This window comes from Corapipo altera, unplaced genomic scaffold, assembly GCF_003945725.1.
Source record: "Corapipo altera isolate COAL_440 unplaced genomic scaffold, ASM394572v1 349, whole genome shotgun sequence".
Taxonomy (NCBI): Eukaryota; Metazoa; Chordata; class Aves; order Passeriformes; family Pipridae; genus Corapipo; species Corapipo altera.
In genome coordinates this window covers 844253-844930 of record NW_020884997.1, presented here as the reverse complement: position 1 = coordinate 844930, position 678 = coordinate 844253, and the positions used below count along the sequence as shown (strand labels likewise).

Sequence of the window (678 nt, the reverse complement as noted above, 5' to 3'; positions counted from 1 at the left end):
TGTCCCAGTCTCGGTCCCGGTGCCGTCAGCTCTCCAGCAGCCGTGCCAGCTCTCCGCCGAGGCGCAGCAGCTCGGGCTCGGGCAGTAGGTGCTGGCGGATGGCGCTCAGGGCCTGTGCCTCGGTGATGTGCTGGTAGAGCGGAGGGGCGGGCAGCGGGAGGAACCCCGCCAGCTCGCACACCGCCACGGGGAAGGGCTCGCCCGCCTTGGGGCCGAAGCGGGGCGGGCGCGCCCACAGCAACACCCGCAGCCCGCGGTCGCTGCTGGCGCCGGGCCCCGCCGGAGGGTCGCCCCGCGTGGCCAGCACGTTGCAGGCCAGCCCAGCGCCACCCAGGTGCTCCACTGCCCGGCAAACGGCCCGCGATACCGGCTCCAGCGCCGCGGGGCCAGCGGCAAAGAAGAGAAAGGCGGTGGCCGGTCCGGCGCGGAGCAGTCCCAGGCGCGGCCCCAGCGGCTCAGCCGGCGCCGCCTCCAGCGGCAGCGGGCGACCCAAGTATAGCCCGTGCAGGTGCAGGTGGTTCACCGAGGCTCCGCCGCCCAGCCCATTGAAGCCCACGTGGAATCCCGGGTGGGCGCTGAGCAGCGCCACCTCCAGCGCCCCGCGCAGCGCCGAGGCCGTCAGCGCCTGCGGCAGCCGCCGCGCCGGCTCGGGCAGCAGCAGGACGTGGCCCCGCTCCA

At 76.0% G+C, this 678-nt stretch overlaps 1 protein-coding gene across 1 annotated transcript in view; it reads right to left on the bottom strand.

Annotated features, from left to right (window-relative positions):
* Positions 1-678, bottom strand: part of GDPGP1 (GDP-D-glucose phosphorylase 1) — a 1805-nt gene that overhangs the window by 135 nt on the left and 992 nt on the right. The window contains exon 2 of the mRNA XM_027666701.1: positions 19-673. Coding sequence (XP_027522502.1) covers positions 26-673 — 648 coding nt within the window. The 3' untranslated portion in view covers positions 19-25. The remainder of the gene's footprint in view (positions 1-18; positions 674-678) is intronic.